Source organism: Xiphophorus hellerii, chromosome 7 (assembly GCF_003331165.1).
Source record: "Xiphophorus hellerii strain 12219 chromosome 7, Xiphophorus_hellerii-4.1, whole genome shotgun sequence".
Lineage (NCBI taxonomy): Eukaryota > Metazoa > Chordata > Actinopteri > Cyprinodontiformes > Poeciliidae > Xiphophorus > Xiphophorus hellerii.
Window position 1 is genome coordinate 22815935 of NC_045678.1, and position 23545 is coordinate 22839479.

General features: G+C 39.1%; 1 protein-coding gene across 2 annotated transcripts in view; it reads left to right on the plus strand.

Moving 5' to 3' along the window:
- ranbp2 (RAN binding protein 2) overlaps nucleotides 1–23545 on the plus strand; it is a 33797-nt gene that overhangs the window by 1977 nt on the left and 8275 nt on the right. For both annotated transcript variants that reach the window (XM_032568282.1, XM_032568284.1), the window contains exons 2-20: nucleotides 1449–1516; nucleotides 1604–1715; nucleotides 2850–3002; nucleotides 3112–3342; nucleotides 4910–5052; nucleotides 5799–5994; nucleotides 7537–7677; nucleotides 8701–8860; nucleotides 8947–9128; nucleotides 10443–10642; nucleotides 11612–11735; nucleotides 11823–11984; nucleotides 12429–12566; nucleotides 13723–13854; nucleotides 13965–14192; nucleotides 14910–14993; nucleotides 15188–15329; nucleotides 17004–17098; nucleotides 17184–21645. In XM_032568282.1, coding sequence (XP_032424173.1) covers nucleotides 1449–1516; nucleotides 1604–1715; nucleotides 2850–3002; nucleotides 3112–3342; nucleotides 4910–5052; nucleotides 5799–5994; nucleotides 7537–7677; nucleotides 8701–8860; nucleotides 8947–9128; nucleotides 10443–10642; nucleotides 11612–11735; nucleotides 11823–11984; nucleotides 12429–12566; nucleotides 13723–13854; nucleotides 13965–14192; nucleotides 14910–14993; nucleotides 15188–15329; nucleotides 17004–17098; nucleotides 17184–21645 — 7153 coding nt within the window. The remainder of the gene's footprint in view (nucleotides 1–1448; nucleotides 1517–1603; nucleotides 1716–2849; nucleotides 3003–3111; nucleotides 3343–4909; nucleotides 5053–5798; nucleotides 5995–7536; nucleotides 7678–8700; nucleotides 8861–8946; nucleotides 9129–10442; nucleotides 10643–11611; nucleotides 11736–11822; nucleotides 11985–12428; nucleotides 12567–13722; nucleotides 13855–13964; nucleotides 14193–14909; nucleotides 14994–15187; nucleotides 15330–17003; nucleotides 17099–17183; nucleotides 21646–23545) is intronic.

Here is a 23545-nt window from a genome sequence, read left to right on the forward strand (position 1 = left end):
TCTTTGTGAGGCCAGAAAGAGTCCTGATTAGACTCTAAACAACATACTAAGTCTGCCTGAAGCAGAATAAAACACATAATATTCATGTACTTCTGCTTTTTTGAAACTGAATGAAGGACAGATAAAAATCCAAAAGAACAGGGATTATTGGTTTTCCTAGATTTAGTGAAATGACTCTCAGGACGGGTTTAATTTGGCACGGTTGTAATTCTTCATGGATTAAAGGTCGACAGCGATCGCATGAATGACATCAGCTTATTTTGAACAGGGAGTACTGAACGGCGAGGCTTCGGTTACGTAAGGAGATCAGACTCTGCGTACAATAAAATATGTATGTTATCAGATGAGTCCAGATTAACTCTTTATTATATGGAGTCACTAAATGCAAGCTTTGACAAATTTGGCATGTAAATAAAGCTGCACGCGGCTCTGGATGTGTTTGTTTTGTGAGTCAGGTGGTGCAAGCAAAAGATGTGACATCAGTGTGTAAGCATGCACCTGTGTTCAGAGTAGTCAAAAAATGTACGCATGTAAGAGTAATACTACTTCAACATACATTTACTTCAGTAAAAGTGGAAAGTAGCTATCCAAGAAATGATTCAAGTAAGAATAAAAAAGTATTTTAGTAAAAGGTCTACTCAATTACTGAGTAACTGATCAAATTATCAACCATTTAAAATTTCAAAAGTGGAATTTTTGGTATTCTTAAAGATGGAAATGATAGTAATTCATATAAGTAACAAAAAAATAACAAAATAAGGCAAAGGAAAATTTTTCCAAATCAAGTTTCTTTCAATAAAAAATTGTATAAAACTTTAACAAAAACTGCAGGTGTGTCTCTGTCTGGTGAATTTTTAGTTAAAACATGTTTATTTTACATTCAGTGGGTAAAAAATCCAGAAATTTTACTCGAGAGTAGAAATACTTCATAATAAAATTACTCAACTAAAAGTAAAAAGTGCAGTGTAGTAAAAATACTCCAAAAAGTATTTTTTTTTCCTTTTCAAAAAAAACTACTACATAACTAGTTGCTGCGCAACTCTACTGACTTCAGTCTAGCACCTTTAAGCTACAATCTAAAGTAACATTTTCCAGTTCTGTGTCAAGGTTTCCCCCAGAAAACTTGCTAAGCCCAGTGGTCGGGGCGCTCGGACAGTCATTTATCCAGCGGTCCGCATTACTTTTGAGTTAAAAAATGTTTAAAGTTGACAGGAATTTTAAAAATATCACTTGATAATTATGTGTTATTGGAAGATTAATATCTGAACACCAACTGTAAAGTCTTCAAAAATGCAAACATTTTAAAGAAGCTTAAGTAAATATGCAACACTAAGCCTGGTACTGGCACAAGGAAAGCCTGGTGGCCCGCCAGGCTTATTACACACTAGGGGAAACCTTGTGTTTTTAGATAATAAATGTTTATATATTGTTTTCCTTTTTTTCTACAGAAGCCGGTCAAAGGATTTCTATTTGCAAAACTGTACTTTGAAGCAAAAGAATATGAACTTGCAAAACGGTAAGCACCTTTATTGTAGGGAAAAACATTTTGTCTTTTGTTGTCCTTGATGTTGTATTGACTGTACGCATCTCATGCTCTCCCCAGGCATGTATCGGAGTATCTCAAAGTGCAGGAGAGGGATCCCAAAGCACACAAATTCCTGGGACAGCTCTATGAAAGAGAGGGAGAGATCAACAAGGCAATCGGTTGCTACAAGGTGGGAGGATTGTGTTGCTTTAACTAGGCTGTAGCGACTTGTTGAATGATTCAAGTACCTCTATTACTAACATTTCTCGAGGCAAATTATCCACCTTGAAACTTCATTAAATTATGTTTTACTGTTTAGCGCCTTGTGTTCAGGCTGGATGATTATTTGTGTTGCTTGTCGACGAATGCTAAGTGCTATTAGCACAACAAAGAACTAAATGTCCTTTTTTCATGTTCTATCCGGCTTTGGTTGCTAAGTAACCAAAGGCTGATTTAAATTGGTTTGTGAGCCTGCTGTTTTTTCTTTTTTTATTATTAAATTGAATATACTTTCAGACCTGTTTGAAATTTTTGTCCAGATTGACTTAAAAAATGAGCTGTTGTTAGTGAAGCACAGATATGAAAATTTTGGTCTATTGATATTAATCCCCCTGTTATGGTAGTATTAACTAATATTTTATCAAATTTTTCATTAGATTACTTGATTAATCGATAGATTACTCGATTACTAAAATAAACGTTTACAACAGCCATAGATTTAAAGGGAAAACTGATAAATTAGGCTGGACAATATGGCTGAAAAACGTATCTATATCGTGGGTGAGCAAGTAAAGCCTGGTGGCCCGCCAGGCTTATAATATACTGGGTGAAACCCTGGGATTTTTTTCGACCTAGACCACTGGCATAACCAATACGTATCCGATCTTTCCAAATGTGATCTGAATCTGAACAGCCAGATCGTACTCATAATATTATTCTGACTATTCGCGACCTGAAAAGTGCAAGAGAGAAGAAAAACAGCAAACATGGCGGACAATAATAAGGGTTAAGTTGGATATCAACTTCAAAATCATAAGATATGGTTCACCATCAGCATCCATGTTTACTTCCACAAACACTGAGCACTACTTCTTTTTTTTAATGGCGCTTGGCAAAACACTGAGTTCTCTTTATGTGTCGTTATTGCGCCCCCTAGTGCGCATGCGTGACACTTTGCAGTTCACACAGGAGCTCACATACAAGTTGCACATATTTGGAAATGTGAATGACCACGGCAAAAAAAAAAATCAGATTTCACAAAAAATTCAGAAGTGAGCATTAAGGCCTGCAGTGTGAAGGTAGCCTAACGTCTGTTTCCATGCAGCGCTCGGTGGACTTGAACCCGGTGCAGAGAGACCTGGTGCTGAAAGTTGCCAAGCTGTTTGTTGGTAAGGGAGACTGCGACAGCAGAGCCGAGTTCTGGGTGGAAAAAGCTGCAAAACTTATGCCTGGAAACCCAGAAGTCTTCAACTTAAAGGTCAGAGCTGCTCTTACCCAGTGAAACGTCTCCATAGCCCTTCAGCTGTGCAAGTGCTCGTCCAGCATCAACAGCTGCCTTGTTCTCACGTCTGTCTGTGTCCGTTCAGGAGCGCCTGTTGAGCCGTCAGGGCCAGCAGGGTTGGAACCAGCTGTTCGACCTCCTCCAGGCCGAGCTGGCAGCCCGGCCGGCCGACTCTCTGGTGAATGTAAAGTTGGTTCAGCTGTTTTGCCAGGACGGTCGGCTGGACGAGGCCGTCAAACATTGTCTGGCTACTGAGAAAAAGGGCTTTCTGCGCAACAGTCTGGACTGGTACAACGTGCAGCTGAACACGTTACAGGTCAGGACTTAACTTTCTTTTCTTTTCCTTTTTTTTAGTGTGGAACATCTATAATTTAAAATTTTCTGTTTTTTTGGATTGTTTAAAAACGTGAAGCAATTTCAACTTACAAAACAAAAGAAGAGGGCTTAAACGGGGTCTATATTTATATTTTGCACATTTTTGTCATTCTGAGTCTCAGCTACTTCTAGAAACAACCTAAGCTCTTAAAAGGAAAAAGCAGCTGTTTTTGGTGTCTGAAAAATTTGCCATTTCAAAAACCTCCCGAATGTTACATCACGAATGAGCAGGCACTGCCGTCACCTAGCAACCCCAGCAAACCCCAGCGGCGCTCCAGCACATTTGCTTTGGTCAGCTGGTTTTTCAGCTGTTTGTGCTGTACAATGGCTGCTGGAAAAGACAAATGTTCTCTTGTTGACCTGCCATCCAGAAGCTCATTGCTGCATTCTTGTTGGCTGTGCAGGGGGCTCTATTAATTCTTTTCAAAGATGTTGGGATAATTTTGCCTCTTTTGCAGCCATTTTCACATGCAAGTGTAAACTTTGAGTTGAGGGCGTGGCCAGCAGATTTTTTTTGGATTTAAAGTGACAGAAACCCTAAAACAGCTCTTTATACAACTAATGCAGTGGTTCTTAACCTTTTTTGAGGTACCGAACCTATCAGTTTCATATTGCCATTCACCGAACCCTTCTTTAGTGATAAATAAAATAATTTTTTTTTCAAAATTCAAGACATATGTATATGTTTTTTTGCTGGTGCACAAAATGAGCCGTGCATAAACGTCACCTTTGCTCAAAGAACAAAACCATGAACTCGCAGCAAGTTACAGTGTTACTTTATTCTGGCCCCCAAAAAATATTTTGGCCCCATAAAAGAATTTCAGCCCCCAAAATATTTTTTTACTATTTTACTAATTAAAAATAAATTTGGATTTTTTCACAGAATTAAAAATTTTTCTTAATTTTTTCTTATTTTAAATTTAATTAGTTTTTTGTCATTTTGAATCCACAAAATGCTTTTTTGGGGCCAGAATAAAGTATTGCACAAATCACATACCTGCAAATCAGTGTGACTTCTGCTGTTGTTTTTGGGAGACCAGTTCAGAGAGGCGTGGCTTCACCTTGGCAAGTGCGTCTTCAGAGCAAAGTCTGTTCATTTTCTTCTTTTTTTGCTCGACATATTTAGTATGGATTAAAATATTAAGAAAGAAACCATGCGACGTACAACTACGACAGCCGCTGATACTGCGCGCACTAAATTCCCCGCAGCACTGATTGGCCGAGCAATGTAACATGATCCTCTGCAGCCAGTGATGGCCAAGCGGGTCGTGTCATCACGACTTTACACAAGTGTGTCTTTACCTCCGCGGCAGAGGCTCCGCCGAATCCCTGAGACCGACTCATCGAACCCCTGGGGTTCGATCGAACCCAGGTTAAGAACCACTGAACTAATGCCAGAAAAAAAAATGTAATGAACCTGTTTTGTATCGCACATAGACCTTCCCTAACCTGTTCAGGAAGGCATATTAGGTCACCTTTAAATATAAATGTGTTCTTTTTTCCTTCAGGAGTATCTGGCTCAGCCCAGCGTTTTAAATAATGAGAAGATGTGTCGACGTCTCCAAAGAGAAGTGCTGCTGGCGCACTGCAGCCTGCTGCGAATCAGACTGTCTGAGAGCGACGTGCAGCCAAGCCTCGACGCATTCAGAAGGTCGGTCAGGCCCAGTGGTTCAAATTGTCTCAGAAGTTATTATGACATACAATAATATTGTTGTTTTGCGATCATTTTTGAGTAATATGATGGTAATGGCATGATAAAAGATCAATAAACTTTAAATTCTGTTGAACATTTGACATTGGAACTGGAAAACATTTTACATATCCAAAATAAGGAAACAAAGCAAACCAAAAAGTGCCGGTAGACAAAATTTAACTTAAAGAAAGAGGGCTAATTGAGACCAAAGAACCAGATTAAACCTTTTGTATTCCAGTGTTACAAAAGGGACAATAATAATGCAAATGGAAATTATTTACTTGATAAATGTGATTGATTTTTTTGCTTATTGCAACAGGCATCTCTTTTTCAATTCAAATGAAACCATTTATACTGAAACTAAATAAAAATCAGGTGGTCTTTCACATAAAAAGCCGAAACGTTTGTGGTTCTAATGTGAGAAAATGAGGAAGTTGAAGGGATCTGATGCATTTTAGCAAGGCTTGGTTCATTGATCTTTTCTAAAATATTATTTCCTTGTGTCATAGTTATTGTTGTTTGGCTCCGAATTATTTCATAGAACATGAGACCAATATTATGGGATTATGTAATAAATATGTTCTCAGGATCAGTGAAGTCTATAAAATGTTTCAGACTTGAGACAACTGTCTATGAATGTTGCTGTTTAATAAAGTTAAAACTAGTAATAGTACTTACAATAACTTTAACAAATTTTTGTTCAGTTTCGACCAAGCTATGCAGGCGCTGAGCGTAGTCGCCGCACGCTTTGCCGATGAACTCTTTGAGGTGTTTGTGGAGATGAGGGCTCACCTGTACCTGCATGCCGCCACGCTGCTGCTGAAAATGGCTCAGGACCGGCAGCACGCCTGGAGAACCGTCATCGACCTGGCCGCGCTCTGCTACCTGCTGGCATACCAGGTACCCGAGTGTCACTCCGGTACCGACCAAAACGTGAAGATGACCTCAAGCAATTATAACCATTTAAAGTATCATTTAGATTAGATTTTAGCACTAGAAGAGGAGCTAGGTGTAACATTCTTAAAAACTATCTGAAATATTACCTAAATGTAGCTATTCAAGAAAAAAAAGTCACATTATTCACACTTTTGTGCTTCCATTTGTGACTTTACTGCTTCTAAAAACAACCTGCCGTATTTTTCAGACTATAAGCAGCTACTTTGTTCCCACGCTCTTTGAACCATGCGGCTTACAGCCCAGTGCGGCTTTTCTCTGGATTTTTCTTCGACCACCAAGGGCTCGTTAGCATGAAGTCAATCATTGGAAATCAAAGAAGAAAGTGCTGATTTTCATTTAGCACAAGCACATGCTAGCAGCAGGCATGATGGAGAGATGTTTTCAAACTCAAACCCCCTCATCATGGAAACCACACGAAGAAGTTCATATGATGCAGCTTTTAAGTTGAAGGCTATCGATCTGGCAGTACAAATCGATAGTCGCTGCACGTAAACTCCGCATGAACGGATTCATGGTTCGGCGTTGGAGACGCAGGGTTGCGTCCTTAATAGCAGATTTATTGAGAAAAACCGAGAGCGGCAGAGATTCCAGCGGCTCGTAGCCCGGTGCGGCTCGTATATGTACGTTTCCAGTTTTTAAAAAAACTTTGTAGGTGTGGCTTATAGTGAGGTGCGCTCTGTAGTCCAGAAAATACGGTAGGTGTTTTTCAGCAATTAGTTAATTTTTTTGTGTGTGTCTGAAAAACGATTAATTTCAAAAACCTCCTGGATTTATAGACTTTAAAATGAAGCTGCTCTCAGTCCAGATGCTATAAAAAACATGAAATGATCCTTTATTACATATTGAATATTGAACACTCACTTTTTTTATATCTTATCTATACATCACATAAGTTACTATATTTATTTAGTTTTATTTTTTATTTGTGCCTTTTTTTATGTTTATTCTCTTTATGTTTTGTGATTTGTGGAAAATAAATGTAAACGGATCCAGTTTGTTCAATATTTATCTCTAAAATATTTTGAATGTTATTAAATGAAATTGCTGGAATTTAATCTAGAAATGTTATAGAAATTTTGTCAGGATTTACAACATGTTTACTTTTTTGTTTGTTTTTGGTTGGGATTTATCTCAAAAATATACTTTACGATTCTGAGGATTTTGAGTATTAAGTTGTTCATGCACATTTGCGTTAGAATGATCATTTTATTTCTATTTAATTGATGGAAACAGAGAAATAGACAGAATCATTATTAAAATGGTGATTTGAACCTATGTTTACCTACATTCTGCTTATGATCAAGATATAAAATTATAATAGTCATATTTTCTTCATATCTACTCTGTATTTTACAGAAACTTACAATATTTTGGCATCATATATTTTAATAGAAAGCTTTTAGACGGGCTTTATTCTTAATTCTTGGTGTCTTACTTGGCTAGAAAACATTTTCCTTACATTTTCTTCTCTTTGTTTTCCACCAGGCTCCCAGACCAAAGACTAACGTGACCAAAAGAGACCAGTCGGCGCCGCAGCTGCTGGAGCTGCTGGCCAGTGACCGGCAGAGTCAGGCGGGGCACATGCTGTTCAACCTGAGCGCCGACGCCTCCACTTTGATAAGAGAGGTCGGCTTATTTCTGTCCTGATTTATCGTAAAATCCAAATGTATGTCTTCAAAAAATGTGGAAAGAAGTTTTAATTTCACAGAATTTTACTCCTGACATTAAGACAAAAGTGCGAAAGCATTTTATTTGCGAATTATTGTTTTTAATTATGAATATTTCCAGAAATATTGTGAAATCCTTGAAAGTGTTTACGTTTAAGTTGCACAGTTTTGTAATAAAGTCCAATCTAACATTTGATTAAAAACGTTATTTCCAGTTCAGACTAGGTGTAAAAAGACAGACTTTTTTTTCTCACCTTCTGAAGTTAAATCAGATTGAATTTTTCTTTTTTAGGCTAGCTACAGTTACCAAAATAAGTTCTACAAAAATCTGCAAGAACAGTTTTTATTTATTTTTTAAAATATTTATTATTCCTATCGGCTGAATGACTTGTACACAGCTCCCAAAAGTCTGAACCGGAAATGATCCGCTCCACTGATCCGCCATCTTGGTAGGCAAACATTAAAGCATAGATGAGCTAACAAAAATAAAGCATATTGACACTCTGGACCAATTTGGACGATCAATAAATCAATAAAAAAAACCTGCTGTCAGAATCGCCCGTATGAGACAGAATGTGGCTTGTTGTCATAGCAACTGCCATGACAGTTGGTTACGGATCCCTACCAAGATGGCTGTCAGCTACAAAGTTCCTAGATGTAATGTCACAAGAGAGCTATATATTGATCTGTGAGATTGAAATACTTGTTAGCCTGTAATTTAATTTTTATTTGTTTATTTTTTTGTTAAATTAGTGTTTTGTTCTCTGACCATTCAGAGACATTTCAAAGCGTAAAATTTTGTTATAGTTTAGTTTACTGTAGAATACTAACAGAAAACTTATAACTAACATTAATAAATGATATTATGTAATAGTAAATTAAACTGTTTTTTTTCTCCAAAGTTTGGTGCTGGAAACACTCTTGAATTTTGCAGTGGGAGCTGTGTGCGCCCCCTGGTGGTAGTGACTGTGTTTGTGTGCAGGTGGTGGAGGCTTTTGGGAACCGTAGCGGTCAGGAGTCTCTGTTTGAGCTCCTCTGGGGTCCGCAGGCTTCCTCCGTGTCCTCGTTTATCGCCAACGACGACATTCACTCGCTCAGCTCTCTGGGTCCAGAGCTCTCCAAACTGGTCAAGTGGGACTCGGGTACAAACCTTTAAAATCTGCCTCCAGGATCAAAGCATCCAGAAGAAATGGCCTTCCTGTAGAGTGATAACTTCTTCTGTTCTTAGGCTCCATCTTGCTGCACGGCGGGGAGCTGCAGCATCTGAGCTGGCTGGGGCTGCAGTGGACGCTGCTGGACCAGAGGCCGCCCATGCGCGACTGGCTGCAGCAGCTGTTTCCCAGGCTGACGCTGGAAACGTCCAAGCTGGACACCAACGCGCCGGAATCGATCTGCCTGCTGGATCTGGAGGTGAGAGCCGATAAGATCTAAATCAGATTGATTATTGATTGAGCAATAAGTGAAGTGGGAGAAAGATCACACATCTAGAGTTTGTTCAGTCTTTGCAAAAAGAGTTCAAGCTCAGTCAGATTGATCTGTGAATGTCAATTTTTAAGTTTTGTCACAGACTTATAATTGAGATGCAAGTCTGGACTTTAACTAGGCCAAGCACTGCAACCATGTGGCTCTGTGGACCTTCCACAATGTCTCCTATTAACTGTGGCAAAATGTAATGAAGAATAATTTTAATAAGATATGACAAATAGGCCTGTCACACTAAACATTTTTTTCATTTATTTATTTCAAACAGGTTTTTAAAAACAAGAAAACATGCATACATAACAAAGAACAAAATAATTACTAATAAATACTAATTAGCTGTTTGAAAAAGAGTAGAAAGAAGTAAACGCTTATATAATCCTACTTAACTCATTTAATAAAATATAACTTGGCAACTAAATAATTATCAGAAATTTGCAGTTAAAACCGTGTTTTAATATTCATATGCCTGTTAATACACTGTGCCAAATAACCAGCAGAAAATTATATAAACAAAATGATTAAAAATGGACTCATGAAAAATCTATGAAGAATCAGAATAATAACCAACTTTTTATTAATTTACATTATTTAAATTCTTCATAATCTGTGTTTTATAACATAAAATAAAGACTGAGAAGTATAAAAACAGTTAATGACAAGTATGATAGCAAGATAAAAGCAATACTCTACTAATAATGGTAATAGTAACAGAAGTGAAGGGAAAAAACTCAGATTTGTGTTAATTTCCTTCTTCCCTGTACAATCTGAGTAATATAGCTTTGTATTTATTTTCAAAATAAATACTTGTACAATATATAATTTATTTTTAAAAATGAATACAAAACTATGGTCTACAATAAATCATCGGCATGATAAATTAAAACCAGTTTCTCTTTTTTTTTTACAAAATCAGGTCGCCAGTTTGATGTTTTGGGCTCAACTAAAACACCCGCCTTTTTTTTGTTGTTTTCAATTTTGTTTAGAGAGTCTTCATAATTCATTATGTTTGTTGTTCTGTTGTTTTATTTACTTTAGACATTTAAAATGTCTTCCAGTTCCAGTGGTAGTGAAAAATGTGTTTTTGCATCATTATGCTATGAAAATTGTCTCAAAACAACAATATTATTGTAACCGGCCTAATAACAATGCAAGTTTAAGGAATCTTTAGATTTATTCTTTTTTTTTGTCAATTAAGTGGGAACTGTGTGTTAAACATCTCTCTCCTCCGTTTGCTCCGTTCAGGTGTTTTTATGCGGCGTGGTTTTCTGCAGCCACTGTCAGCTTCAGGACACAGCGAAGATCAGCCGCAGCCTGAGTCCGCGGCAGCAGCAGCAGCTCTTCGAGCCTCGCTGCCTTCCTCTTCCTCTCCTCCGCCTCCTCGCCACGCAGCGACAGAGGGAGTGGTGGGACGCCGTCTACAGCCTCATCCACAAACGAGCCCTGTGAGTGTCAGAGAGGCAAAGGTCCGGCGGCTGCTGGGCGATAAATTGATTTTTTTTTAATGATTTTTTTAGAGAAGATTTCATTTTTAGAAATTATTGTTTATTTAAGAAGATTTTATTTTAAGAAAATGAATTTTCTTAAAATTTTTATAATCCAGGAAATGTCAGGGCGGCCTTCTTTTTTTTTTGACCAGCGAGTTTTACAGTTTCTACTTATTTGGACTGAATGCAGGTCAACGCTACAAAAGAGTATTAGTGTCAGGCTAAGATAATAAAGAGTATACAGTTGGAATGTTACAAGAACACAGTTATAGTAATATAACAATAAAGTCCAAATAACACAAGAAAAAAGCCAAAAATAAAGTTTTAACATTAGAAGAAAGTTGTTGGTTTATAAGAACTCCAACATTAAAAATAACAAAAACTTCTCATTAAATGCACTTTTTATCGTAATTTTGAGACATTTTTTTTGGTAAAATTGTGTTTTTATTATGCTTTTATTTTCATAGCGTGGCGCTAATACTCCCGCTGAACAACACACAGGAGGAATGATTGAATTTGTCATTTTTATTTCAGGAAGGAAAACAAGAAAAAAATTTGATGAAACTCAGATTTGGTTTGGAAAAAATAAAAACATTTTAAGCCATATTCCTAGCCCTGTTTTTCTCTAAAAACACAAAAAATTACATTTTTATATTTAAAATCAGCAGATGGTTCAACTTGTTTTTGTTTTTAATTGGCTAAATATTTAATTATATTTTCTTTTTTTTTTCTTTTTTCAGACTCTTTACGTATGTTTCTCTAAAAGGTGTTAGCTGTTTTAAAGATAAACATTTCTTTCCAAAGAAGTGCATCACTGCTAAAGTAGCATTTTAAAACCCAGTTCTTTCCAGCCCATGAAGAGATTTTTCCTTAATTTACATCAAGCAGTATTCAAAGAGCTCAGTTTTAATATTTGCCTCCTTGCAGTCCTGGTACGTCGGCCAAACTGCGAATGGTTGTGCAACACGGCCTGAACACGCTGAGGGCCGGAGAGAAACACGGGCTTCAGCCGGCGCTGATGATCCACTGGGCTCAGATTCTGAGCCAGACGGTACATTCAGTTCAAACGCTTTCAGGTTGAGCTTATTGGACAACTCAACATGCTTTCTTAATGTTTTCACAAATGCAATTAATACAGGGCGATGGAATAAACTCGTATTACGACCAGAAGGAGTACGTCGGCCGCAGCGTCCACTACTGGCAGGTTGTGACTTCACTGCTGGAGAAAATAAAAAGCCGACGAAGCATACCAGAACCGCTGGACCCTCTCTTCATACACTTCACATCTAAGGACATTCAGGTCGTCACTAAACTCAGAATTTCACTTTTAACCTTTTATGACCTAAGTTTCAAAATCTCCGCCTGGGTATTTTTGCTTATTTTAGTTGTACAAAGTTCTTTAAATGTCTTGTGAGTAAATATTTTTGCCCATCCAGCTGTTATGAAAGGGTCATAACAGCTGGACCTTTCAATATGTGGCAGTTATTTAGAAATTTACCATCTCTTAAGAGTGCTTCATCAGAGTAAACCGAAGTAAAACAAGCTCCCTTCTAGGCGGGAGTGAAATTACTGTAATAACCTGATATTGGCTGGAAAGCGCAAAGTATCGCAGAGTTACGGTACTGAAAAGTTGGCTTGTAAAAATGTGTTGTCGACGACACCTGTAGCTCGATAAGAGTTAAACAGGAAATGCTTCAAATGCTGACTCTTATTGCTGATGTTAGGTGTGTTTTTATGTTCACAGATTTCCGCTGTGAAAGGTTATGAAGACGAAGCGAAAATCGCGTTTTCCGTTCTTCTGGACATCGAAGGCAGAACTGAGGAGGCGATCGCGACTTTAGAAAGCATCAACAACATGTCATCCATCTGGCATTTAGCACAGGTAAACCACTGGGATCAATTCTTAACCTTTAATCAAAAATACATTGGATCCCTTCCTGTAGAGTTGAGTTTCTGCAAACTTTGGCTTCCAGTCAGAAGTTGGCGATAATCAATTCTATTTATTTTCCTGGCTATATTGATAATCACCTCTTTCTGTGCGATTTTAATGACTGGGTTTGGCTCCAGATCACTTTCAGAGTTGAGGTTCTGACACCCGATAATTTTCCGTCTGGCAGCAGACACACAGTAATGATCTGCTGTTGGAAACATCAACAGTGTCTGTTTTCATATTTAGTGTTTTCTCCACTTTTCGACAGGATGTGATTATCCAGTGAAACTGTCAGTAATGAATAACTCTTACCTGCTATTTTTGAGTTTGGAATAATAAAACAGCTGGTTCTGGAGGGACAAAACTGTAAATAGATTATATCTCAGTCTATAACCTCTTTTTTATTAGCAGAGTCTTTTATTATGGAAGTCTACCTTACTGGTAAAGATGCTCATTCACAGATTGGACCAAAACCTTAAATATCAGTCTGAAAAATTATGACATTTGAAGATGGAAAATGTTAAGAAACCCTCTTAAAATGTTTGTTTGATGGACTATTATTATTTTGATTACTTACAGATTATTTAAACCAGTTTTTATTACAGTTTACTGGGGTGAAAAAATTGTACTCAAGTAAGAATAACGCTACAAAAACATATTTTTTCCTCAAATAAAAGTGAAAACGTATTTGGTAAAAAGTCTACCCAAGTATTGAATAACTATTAAAAACATCAGTTATTTAATAATTAAAATTACATTATCAGATGGACCAAGTTATAAAGTTATGTGAAAGTTTTTGTAATTTTTGAAGACCAAAAAGAAAATAACAAAATTGGGCAAATAAAATATTTTCACCAAATCAATTTATGTCAATATATAACTTATAAAACTTCAATAAAAACAAGTCTGTGACTGTGTTGGTTAAAACATTTATTCAGTGAAGTTAGTTAAGCATCCAGAAAGTTTACTCAAGTAAAACAAGTACAGCACAGTAAAATATACTCCAAAAAAGAAAAAAGTCCCTAAAGTAAGTGTAACTGAGTAAATGTAGTTAGTTATTACCCAACACTGGTTATGAACAACTTTTATTTTTATTATTTTTTTGCAGATTTATCAGCGGCTGGCAGAGGAGGCCAGCAATGGCGTGGAGGAGACCCAGGACAGGTGTTTAACTTTCCTGAGGAAGTTCAGGAACTACTTGTCAAAAATCTACAACGCCAATGCAGACGACATCGAAAGGGTCGGTTGCAAGTTTGAGCCATATAATTTCCACATTTGGATTTTGATAAATATACCCTTGTTATTTTTACCCCTGTGTCTGAGTCTCGTTGCTAACTTGTTGCTCTGCAGCTTCCCGTGTCCATGGAGGAAGTGGTGGACCTCCTGAACGACGTAAATCAGCAGCTTGGTGAAACTCAAGAGGACATGGAAGAGGAAGAGGAGCAGGAAATTAACCTTCGGCGAGGACCGACTCACTCCAGCCCGGCTCGTCTCACAGAAACCAGCGCCACCATTTCGCACATCAAGTTTGCTTCTCCGTCTCCGAGCAAAAGCATCGTTTCTCCTTCCAAAAGACTGGTGAGTCCGTGGATCACACAATTTGATTCAGGTTCTTCAAATCCTTAAAAATTATTATTCCATGTCTTCAAGGTTTGGAAATGTCTTTATATCCAGGCTGCACAGTTTTGTAATTAAGTTTTAAAAAATGTATAATCTTTTATATTGCAGTCTGAAGTTAAATCAGACTAAACTTTTCTTGTTTTAGTTAAGATAGAATCTCCAAAATTATTTCAATTTACTAAATCCGATAAAATTTAGTGAGAATATTTTTTAAGAGATTTTTTTTGATGACTTTCTTTGTATATTGTGTTTAAGCATTTAATTTGAGCAGAAAGGTTGTTTATCTTAACAAAATTACTTAGGATTGTTTCAGTGTAATGAATATTTATTAGTCCTAATGGCTCGAAGGCTTATTGAGCATTTTTCTTTTTTATACTTTAAACAGTTATTGAAATGAGGGTATTTTTTTTATTAATGTTTTGTTTTTGTATAAAGTGTGTGTGAGAGAGACTATAACTTAAAATTTTGTTGTATTACCTCGTTGATAATTGAAATGGTTTTCATAAGTTCATTTGTTTTGCTTTTATCTCCAAAGTGTAGTGCTGGAAAAGTTTGAACTCTTTGAAAATGCTTGAAAAGTGCTTGAATTTTACTTTTGGAAATTAACAAGCCTTGTTGTTTGTGCAAATAAATTTCTTTTAGTTTATTACATTCTTGTTATTGTTTTTTGTTCAGATTTCACCAAAGACGGCGCCTCATTGGATTGAAGACCAGAAAAGTCTCCTTCAGATGTTATGTCAGCAAGTAGAAGCCCTCAAGGTAATTATCTCAACTTTTTCAACTTCATCCACTCCAGCGTGGGACAATATATACATACAGATGATTTTAATGGCAGATTATTCACTAGATTTTTTGCAGAAATGTCTTCACAACTGCAAATAGATTTATTTAGAGTTTAAAACATCTGCTCTACACCAATGATTTGCATCACTGCGTTTACCTTTTTCCACTAGAATGAGGTTCATGATCTCAAACACAACACATCAGGGAACTCCGGCTCGCCTCACCATAAGATGTATGGAGACACCTACAGAGCCGAGAGCTTGCAGGAGCCGTTCACCCCGGTCCAGTCCTACCACGGAGCCCCACTAACAGGTTAGTGGTTCACACAGCTCCACACTCCTTTTAGAAAGTATTCAGTCCTGGAACCGCTTCACATTTTGTCACATTCTAACCACAAAAACTTAATTGATTTAATGCAAATTATATATGCAAGATCCACACAAAGTTATCTCTTATTGAAATACAGAGCAACAAACTGTCTTAATAAACAATCTAATTAGTAAACAGAGATAATCTGTGTGAATAAAACCCAGAAAAATGGCAGATCAAGAATAAAGTTGTATTTAAACATGAGAACTTTTGGCATAAATGCAAATCAATGCGTTAGTGGGAAATTAATGCAACACACTATCATCATGGGGTTGCATGGTGGCGAAAGTATCATACTAAGAAGCAGGAAAGTGACCCTTAACATAAAATGGAAATATAAAAAAATATAACTGGAAGATTAGCCAAGAATCCTCTTACTAATGAACAATAAACAATGTAATTTAGGGGAATTTTAAAAAAAAAATTCAGTTGCAACTTTTCACCAAAAAAAGACAAAAATAGGGGAATGTGCAATTCAACACCATTCAAGGTGGAAAAAGGTTTCTTCTGGGTTTCTGTGTATGGAAACCCATTTCTGCCATAAAAGAATAAATAAAAACCCAGCAGGGAGTCTTAATTTCAAGTTTTAATGTCATAAGTTTGAGATTCAAAGTTCTAATTTTGATTTTCAAAGTAATAATTGAGATATAAAGTAATCATTTTGCGTCTTAAAATCCTAATTTCTGCTTTCAAAGTCATATTTATGAGATATAAAGTCATGATTACAAGATACTGGAACAAACCTCAGCGAAACAGCACGCCTTTCTATCTCATAATCATGACTTTAAAACTTGACATTTCGACTTTTAGTCTCATAATTGTAACTTTCAAATTTGAAATTATGACGTCCTTTTGTGCTTTTATTTGTTCTTTCATGGTACAAATGGACTTTCATACCCGGGAGATGCTAAATACTGAACAAAATTGTGCTATGAAGAGCAAAAAGTTAAACTTTTAATTTATTGTTTGCTCCTGTTAAGAGTCTGGAGTAGGTAAAGCCCCTGTTGCTGTTTCCTTTTTAGCTTAAGCAGAAGCCTCCCTCCTAGATCACATGATGGCCTCACCATCTGACTGTCTTGGTTGCTTGACAACCTGATGATCACCATGGTGATTTCCAAGGGGTCGCGCTTCCAATAAACATCCTTCAAAATCCCATACAGTCTGTTACTGGTTTTCCCCATGCTTTATGACCAGTAAACAAACATTGCTGGTCTTCTTCCTTGGTTAGAAATAATTGGTGTTGGCTCTCATTACAGGACATTATTGCCACCTAGTGTAAGGAGAAGGAATAAGCATGGTTACACTTTTTTTATTATAAAAAATATTGATTATTTCTCAATATTTTCAGATTTTTATTTATAAAGCCATGTCATTTTTCTGCCACCAGGAAGAGACCGATTGAAGATTGGTAAATTTTTCTGTTGGTAAATGTCAAACTCTCATTAAAATACATTTGTTTGTGGTTGTAATGCAACAAAATATGAAATGGTTCAAGGATATCATAAAAACCTAATGAAATACTTCAAAGGCTATCAATATTTTTGCAAGGTACTGTACATCATTGTTTTAAATAAAAGCATATTTCCATCAGTTTATTAAACTGTTTCTCTCTCTTAGTTGCCACCACAGGCCCTCCTGTTTATTACAACCAGTCTCCTGCCTACAACTCCCAGTATTTACTGCGGACAGCGGCAAATGTAACCCCCACCAAGGTGATTATCATCATTTAACATCCATTCATAGAAATAAACTTCTCCCAACTGTGGAGTGATTATTATTTTTTATCTTTTCACACAGGGTCCAGTGTATGGGGTGAACCGTATGCCCCCACAGCAGCATATGTATGCCTACCAGCCGCCCACGCACACGCCTCCGCTGCAGACCGCCCCGTCCTGCATCTACCCTCCGCAGGAACAAGTCTTCGGTTCCCCTCTTCGGTTTGAATCTCAAGCCACAGGCCTTCTCTCTCCATACAGTGAGGAATATTACGGCCAGAGCGTCACCCAGCAGACTAACCCCACTCTGCCTGAGCCTGGCTACTTCACCAAGCCCTCTGTCGCCCCCGTTCAACCACCAAAGGCCGTCGAGGGGAAGCCTGTGGACTTTGGGAAGCTTTCCTTCAGCCAGCAGGCTGCAACTGAAGTAACCAGAGTGCCGAATTTCGGTGCAGGGTCAGTTGGCCCGGCTACAACTTCACCTGCTTTTAAATTCAATTGTTTTCCGAAATCCTCTGAGAGAGATTTAAATTTCTGTTCACCCCAAACCAAGCAAAGTGAAAGTTTGCTCGGCCTCCTCACTTCAGACCTCCCCCCAAAACCCGACTCATTTCCAGAGAAGCCACCGGCCCAAGAGCAGCCCCCAGGCCACCAGAGCATCTTCACCTTCGGGAATAAAAACATAAGCAGCTTCTCGTTTGTAGATTCCACTCCAAACGCATCAGCTGGAGGTCTGTTTGGGAAGCCTGAGCAACCGTTTAAGTTGGGTGAAGTAACAGCGTTTGGCATCGGCAAGACATCAGAGCTGGAGAAGACCGCAGAGAGCGATGAGAGCACACATGTTGAGGAGGACGAAGATGGTCCTCACTTTGAACCGATCGTCCCTCTTCCTGATAAGGTGGATGTGAAAACAGGTGAAGAAGAAGAGGAGATGATGTTCTGCAACAGGGCGAAGCTGTACCGATTCGACACGGAGACAAAAGAATGGAAAGAACGAGGAATCGGAAATATTAAAATCCTAAAACACAACACTAAAGGGAAGGTCCGCCTCCTGATGAGAAGAGAGCAGGTCCTTAAGATCTGTGCAAATCACTACATCACTGCAGACATGCTGCTGAGACCTAACGCCGGCTCAGACAAATCCTGGGTGTGGAACGCCATTGACTATGCAGATGAAGAGCCTAAACCTGAACAACTGGCAATTCGCTTCAAAACTGTGGATGAGGCGGCTCTTTTCAAAGCCAAGTTTGAGGAAGCCCAAAAGGTGACGAGCAAATCGCCAGAAAAGCAAAAACAGCAAGAGAAGAAAGAGGAAACCTCCAAAGACTTGGGTTTACTGGCGTCTCGGTTTGCTCTTAAAGAAGGCGAGTGGGAGTGCGCTGTGTGTGATGTACGAAATAAAGCAACGGCTGTGCAGTGTGCAGCATGCAACACTCCCAATCCACAGTCTTCATCTAAACCAGAACTTCAGGTTACTACTGAAGCCAAAACCAGCCCATTTAACTTCAAGTTTGGTACAGATACATCAAAGCCCAGTGGTTCAACCCCTACATTTACAGGATTTGGTGCTTTTGGAACTTCAGTACCCTCCTCTTTTACATTCGGGATGAGCTCCTCAAAACCTACCGACAAACCGGCTGGTCCATTTGGTTTCAGCTTTGGTTCACAATTTCCCACAAAGCCAGAGCAGTGGGACTGTGGCAAGTGTTCTGCAAAGAATGAAGCATCAACAGACAGTTGTGCTTCTTGTAAAACTCCTAAAACTACAGTCAAAACAGCCGAGATAGCACAAATTGCTCCGGCACCGGAAGCTCCTGCTACACAGTCTTCTGTATCTGCAGTTGATGCTGGATTTGCTGCACGCTTCAGCAAAAAGCCAGGACAGTGGGACTGTGATGTTTGTGAAGTGAGAAATGAAGCCTCTGCAGACAAATGTGTTTCCTGTCAAACTCCAAACCCAGCTTCAAAATCATCCACTGTGGCTCCAGCAGCACCAGCTGCACCTGCAGGGTCAGGGTTTGCGGCAGATTTTGCCATGAAAGACGGACAGTGGGACTGCAACGTCTGTTTGGTCAGAAATGAAGGGTCAGCAGCTCAGTGTGTTTCCTGCCAGTCTCCAAATCCAAATCCTTCTTTAGAGGCCATGTTTGGCAAGAAGGAAGGAGAATGGGACTGTGACGCTTGTCTCGTGAGAAATAAGGCCTCTTCTAATGAATGTGTGGCCTGTAAAACCTCAAACCCTAATGCTAAAAGCACAATCACATCTGCTGCTTCTGCCTCGTCTTTCAGTTTCAACATTGGAACCACAAGTTCATCCAGCCAGGCTGCTGGATCTGCATTTACTTTTGGGAGCAGTGGTGCTTTTCAGTTTGGACAAAATAAAGACAAAGCTTCAGCATCTGCATTCAAGTTTGAAGCTCCTCAGGCTGCGCCAGCCACCACAACCTCCTCTGGATTCTCTTTTTCAATGCCCATCCCAGCTGGTGGCTTCAAGTTTGGCGTTCAGGACTCAGCAACAGGTTTGGCCTCATCTAATAATCAAACTTCGACAGGGTCTGCTTCCAGTATCCTCAAAAACATGGCTGACAAACACAAGGAGAAAGAAAATGTGTCTACGCCTTCCATAGACCAAACGGAAAAAGATCAAAATCCTTTAATTGCTGGAAAAGCCGATACGTTTAGTTTTGCAGACTTGGCCAAGTCCTCCGAAGGAACCTTCCAGTTTGGCCAGAAAGATCCCAACTTCAAAGGTTTCTCGGGAGCAGGGGCGCAGGTATTCGCATCGCCACAGACGACCCCTACCAAGGCAGAGGCCTCAAACGAACTGGAAGACGACGGCATGTATAAAACGGAAGAACACGACGACATCCAGTTTGAACCAGTGGTCCAGATGCCTGACAAAGTGGACCTAGTGACTGGTGAGGAAGATGAGCAGGTCCTCTACTCCCAGCGTGTCAAACTCTTCCGATTCGATTCCAGCACTAGTCAGTGGAAGGAACGTGGTGTAGGAACCCTGAAGTTCCTTAAAAATAACGCAAATGGCCGGCTCAGAGTGCTAATGAGAAGGGATCAAGTTCTGAAGGTTTGCGCCAACCACTGGATCACCACCACCATGAACCTTAAACCGCTGTCTGGCTCAGACAAAGCCTGGATATGGATGGCCAACGACTTCTCTGATGGAGATGCTAAACTCGAACAGCTGGCAGCCAAATTTAAAACCACGGAGCTAGCAGAGGAGTTCAAAGAGAAGTTTGAGGAATGTCAGAGACTTCTTTTGGATATCCCTCTGCAGACGCCCCATAAGCTGATGGACACTGGTCGAACGGCTCACCTCATCAAGAAAGCAGAGGAGATGAAGTCCGGTTTAAAAGACTTAAAATCGTTTTTGACGGACAAGAAGACAAAAATCCAAGACGAAGAAGTGCAGGGAGACGTTACTGCCGCAAGCGAACTTTCCAGTTTAGGGATCAGGCCTCATGGGGAAACAGGCCCTACCTTGGAGTGGGATAACTACGATCTACGGGAAGAAGCTTTGGATGATACTGCTGACTCATCAGTCTACACCACCCCCATTTCGAGCAGCCCCCTTAGGAAGAACCTCTTCCGCTTTGGAGAATCCACAAGTGGGTTCAGCTTCAGTTTCCAACCCGGCATCAGCCCATCCAAGTCTCCTGCGAAGCTCAACCTGAGCAGAGCATCAGTGGGTACCGACGAGGAGCAGGATACAACTCAGGACGAAGAGCGAGACGGACAGTACTTTGAACCTGTCGTACCTTTGCCTGACTTGGTTGAGATTTCTACTGGAGAGGAAAATGAGCTGGTGGTCTTCAGCCACAGAGCCAAACTGTACCGCTATGACAAAGAGATGAAACAGTGGAAGGAGAGGGGCATTGGAGACCTCAAGATCCTGCAGAGTTATGAGACCAAACGTGTGAGGTTAATAATGAGGAGAGATCAGGTGCTCAAGCTCTGTGCCAACCACTGGATCTCAGCCGCCATGAGGCTGGAGCCCATGAAGGGGGCAGAAAAGGCCTGGGTCTGGAGTGCCTTGGACTTTGCCGAAGAAGGAGAGGGCAAAGTTGAGCAGCTGGCTGTGAGGTTTAAGATGCAAGAGACTGCAAATACATTCAAACAGGTCTTTGAAGAGGCCAAGGCGGCGGAGGAAAAATCGGAACTCATGACTCCGGTGACGCCAAGACTCTCAGCACCATCAGAAAGTGGATCGTCAGCAACATCTGAAAGCACAACTACATCTCTTTGTGGGCAAGCAGCTATTGCTGTTCTGGAAGAAACAACACAGGAACGTACGGCAACGTCTCCGGCCGTCAGGTCGACTACAGCTGGATCTCAGAGTCCTGTCAATCCCCTGAAGACCGTGGTGTCTCCACCGAAGTTTGTGTTCGGCTCTGATTCTGTTCAGAAGATTTTTGGCTCTCCTAAGTCAGAGTCCCAAGCATCTGCATCTGTGTCGGGTTTGACGGCCAAAGACGGTGGAAGCTCAGTCAAGCCTACTATTCCTGCTCCAGCATTCAAAATGCATACAGGTAAAAAACAAAAAAGTTTTTATTTTAATGTCCCTTTTGCATTTCATTGGTTGGTCCAAGTTGACACTTAATCCATCACCAAAGTCTGTTCACAGTTCTCATAAGATTCGGTTCACTTTTTTCTGCCAGTGCTGCTTTTTAAAATGTGATAAGACAAGTGTTATGTTTTAGATGTATTAATCAGTGGCGGCTGGTTGTGGAGGAGAAAAAAGAAATCAAAAAATTGAAAATGATCTATAAACATCTTTAAAATTTGTATTACCCTGTGTTCCTGTGTAAATAGTGTTTACCTAAATGTAATCAACATTTCCACTAACTGGAAATGTTGATTACATTCAACACTGAATTTTAGTGAATTTATAGATAATTTTCCCCGACAGATTCCTTTTGGGGGCGCTACTGACTAGCTTTCCAGAAGTGAAGCTAAAGAGCCAATCACACGTGGTTGCTAGGGAAAAGGAATAAACATTTGGCCAATCAGAATAGCTGATTGGGTCCTCAGAATTTTGCTCTTGCCAGAGAAGATGCTGGAATGTTTTGGGTTGCCATGGTGATAAAGTTGAGGGAAAGAATTCCCCACTTTGCATGACAATGCAGAGGATTTTACAGATAGCTGGTAAGCTACAGCTTCTGTCCCTCTGCAGGTTTGTTAGTTTTAGCTTCAATATTAATCTGCTTTTTTTTTTTGCTTTATTTTACTTTTTCTTTTCATGAGCTACTATCATTTGTTCTCTGCTATGAGTCAGTAATGGACGTTGCTGTGGTTTTATTTAATGCTTATGTTACTCTGGTTAGCATAAAGCTAATGCTGCTCTGGATAAATGTTTTGGATTCCTGGGTTATTTTTTTGTTTGTAGCCGTGATTGTTCCATCTGATATCGGCGTGTTTTAGTTCTTTTAATTGGGAAGGCTTCTGCTCTCTGGTGTCATTTGATTCTGTTTAGATTTAATTAAATTTAGCCTTTTTGTTCAGAGTTAAACTTCTAGGCAATCATACATTAGTTTACCATTTTTCACTGTTTGAGTCTGATTTAGAGTTAGCTTTTGACCCAAATTTTACCCTTCATATCATTGTGCTGTATGAATGATTGTGATTTTCCTTGAGCTCATTTGAGTCTTTTTTTCTGGACAAAGAAGGACATCTATTAGCAGAAGTTTATTCACCGGCCGCCACTGGTGTTAATGTATACAAACAAAACCAAAGTAGTCAAAATTTAAAAATCCTGCATACACGCTCCTGTTTAGATTACATTCACTCATCCACATGAGTGACGAACAGTATTGTTTTGGGGCTTTTGGTGACAAGAATTAGGTGCACAAATTTGAATTCTTTCTAACCAAGAAAGAAGCACTACTCCAAAATCAGAACCTTAAGACGCAGCTGAAATTTGGAGAAAATGTTTTTGGTCACATGAAGCATAAACCGAGCTGAGAAATCCAGGTGAAGCTTTAAATCCTAAGAAAACTGAACCAACTGTCAAACATGGTGGTGTAAGCTTCATTCTGGGGGTTTGTGTTCCTACCAATAGTGTAAATATAATGGAAATATTGTAGGATGATTTCCACATTATTCAACTTAAGCCAGAACCTGAACACAGTTGGATGTTTCCAGTCAATTGTATTGGACAGTTTTAGCTTAAAATTTCTAAATTAGCTTTTCTATTCTCCATAAGAAGAGTGGTTGAATAATTATGCCAGATGTTTATTAGTGGATACGCAGTGTAGTTTCCTACATATCAATGTTTGTTGAAAATCAACAATAAATTTAAATTTGTGCACTTGACACTTACTTTAGAAATAAATCCTAAAAAGCCAAACAATACGGTGAGTGTCACGCTGATGATGAATTTAATTAAGAGGAGCGCTCAGGGATTTGTTTAAGACTCGGTTGTTACACTCT